We start from the raw sequence: 684 nt of genomic DNA on the forward strand, positions 1-684 counted from the left end.
TATATATATATATTAGTAATTGGCAGAAGTTACAGAGTGACTGAATGGTGAGAGTTTCATGCATTGGCCAACACACAAAACTCTTGGCCTTTGAGTCACCCTGTAACTTCTGCCAATTATTAATAAACACTATATGTATACTCATGTTTTGATTTTTTTTTTCAAGTTTGCATCATGAAACCTATACACACACACACACACTCTCTCTCTCTCTCTCTCTCTCACACACACACACACACACACTCATACATACACATATAAGCACACACATAAATTGACAGAATTGTCTATATATGTCTATATATGCAAGCCAATGAAGACTAGGTCTATGTTACAGGTGGGTTCCAGTATACTTTGACAAAGAGCAAAGACTGGCTGTTATGTCGATAGCATTTCTACTGGAAAATAAAAATGATGCAATTGTTTGGCGAGGACCAAGGAAAACAGGTAAATATAGACCTAGGTTTTAATAGAAAACATGCATGGCAACTTGGGCAAGTGTCTTCTACTATAGTCTTAGGTCGACCAAAATTGTCTTTGAACAGGTGTATCCTGTGTTGAAGTGATCGCAATCAGGTGTTGAAGTGATCAGTATATATGTATACTCATGTTTTGATTTCTATTTTTCTTGATTGCATCATGGAACCTACACACACACACACACACACACACACACACACACAC

General features: G+C 37.0%; 1 protein-coding gene across 1 annotated transcript in view; it reads left to right on the forward strand.

Moving 5' to 3' along the window:
• The window catches only part of LOC106875804 (cytosolic Fe-S cluster assembly factor NUBP2 homolog), a 20,353-nt gene that overhangs the window by 12,451 nt on the left and 7,218 nt on the right, over nt 1-684 (forward strand). The window contains exon 4 of the mRNA XM_014924076.2: nt 338-447. Coding sequence (XP_014779562.1) covers nt 338-447 — 110 coding nt within the window. The remainder of the gene's footprint in view (nt 1-337; nt 448-684) is intronic.

The sequence above is a fragment of the Octopus bimaculoides genome, chromosome 5 (assembly GCF_001194135.2).
Source record: "Octopus bimaculoides isolate UCB-OBI-ISO-001 chromosome 5, ASM119413v2, whole genome shotgun sequence".
NCBI lineage: Eukaryota > Metazoa > Mollusca > Cephalopoda > Octopoda > Octopodidae > Octopus > Octopus bimaculoides.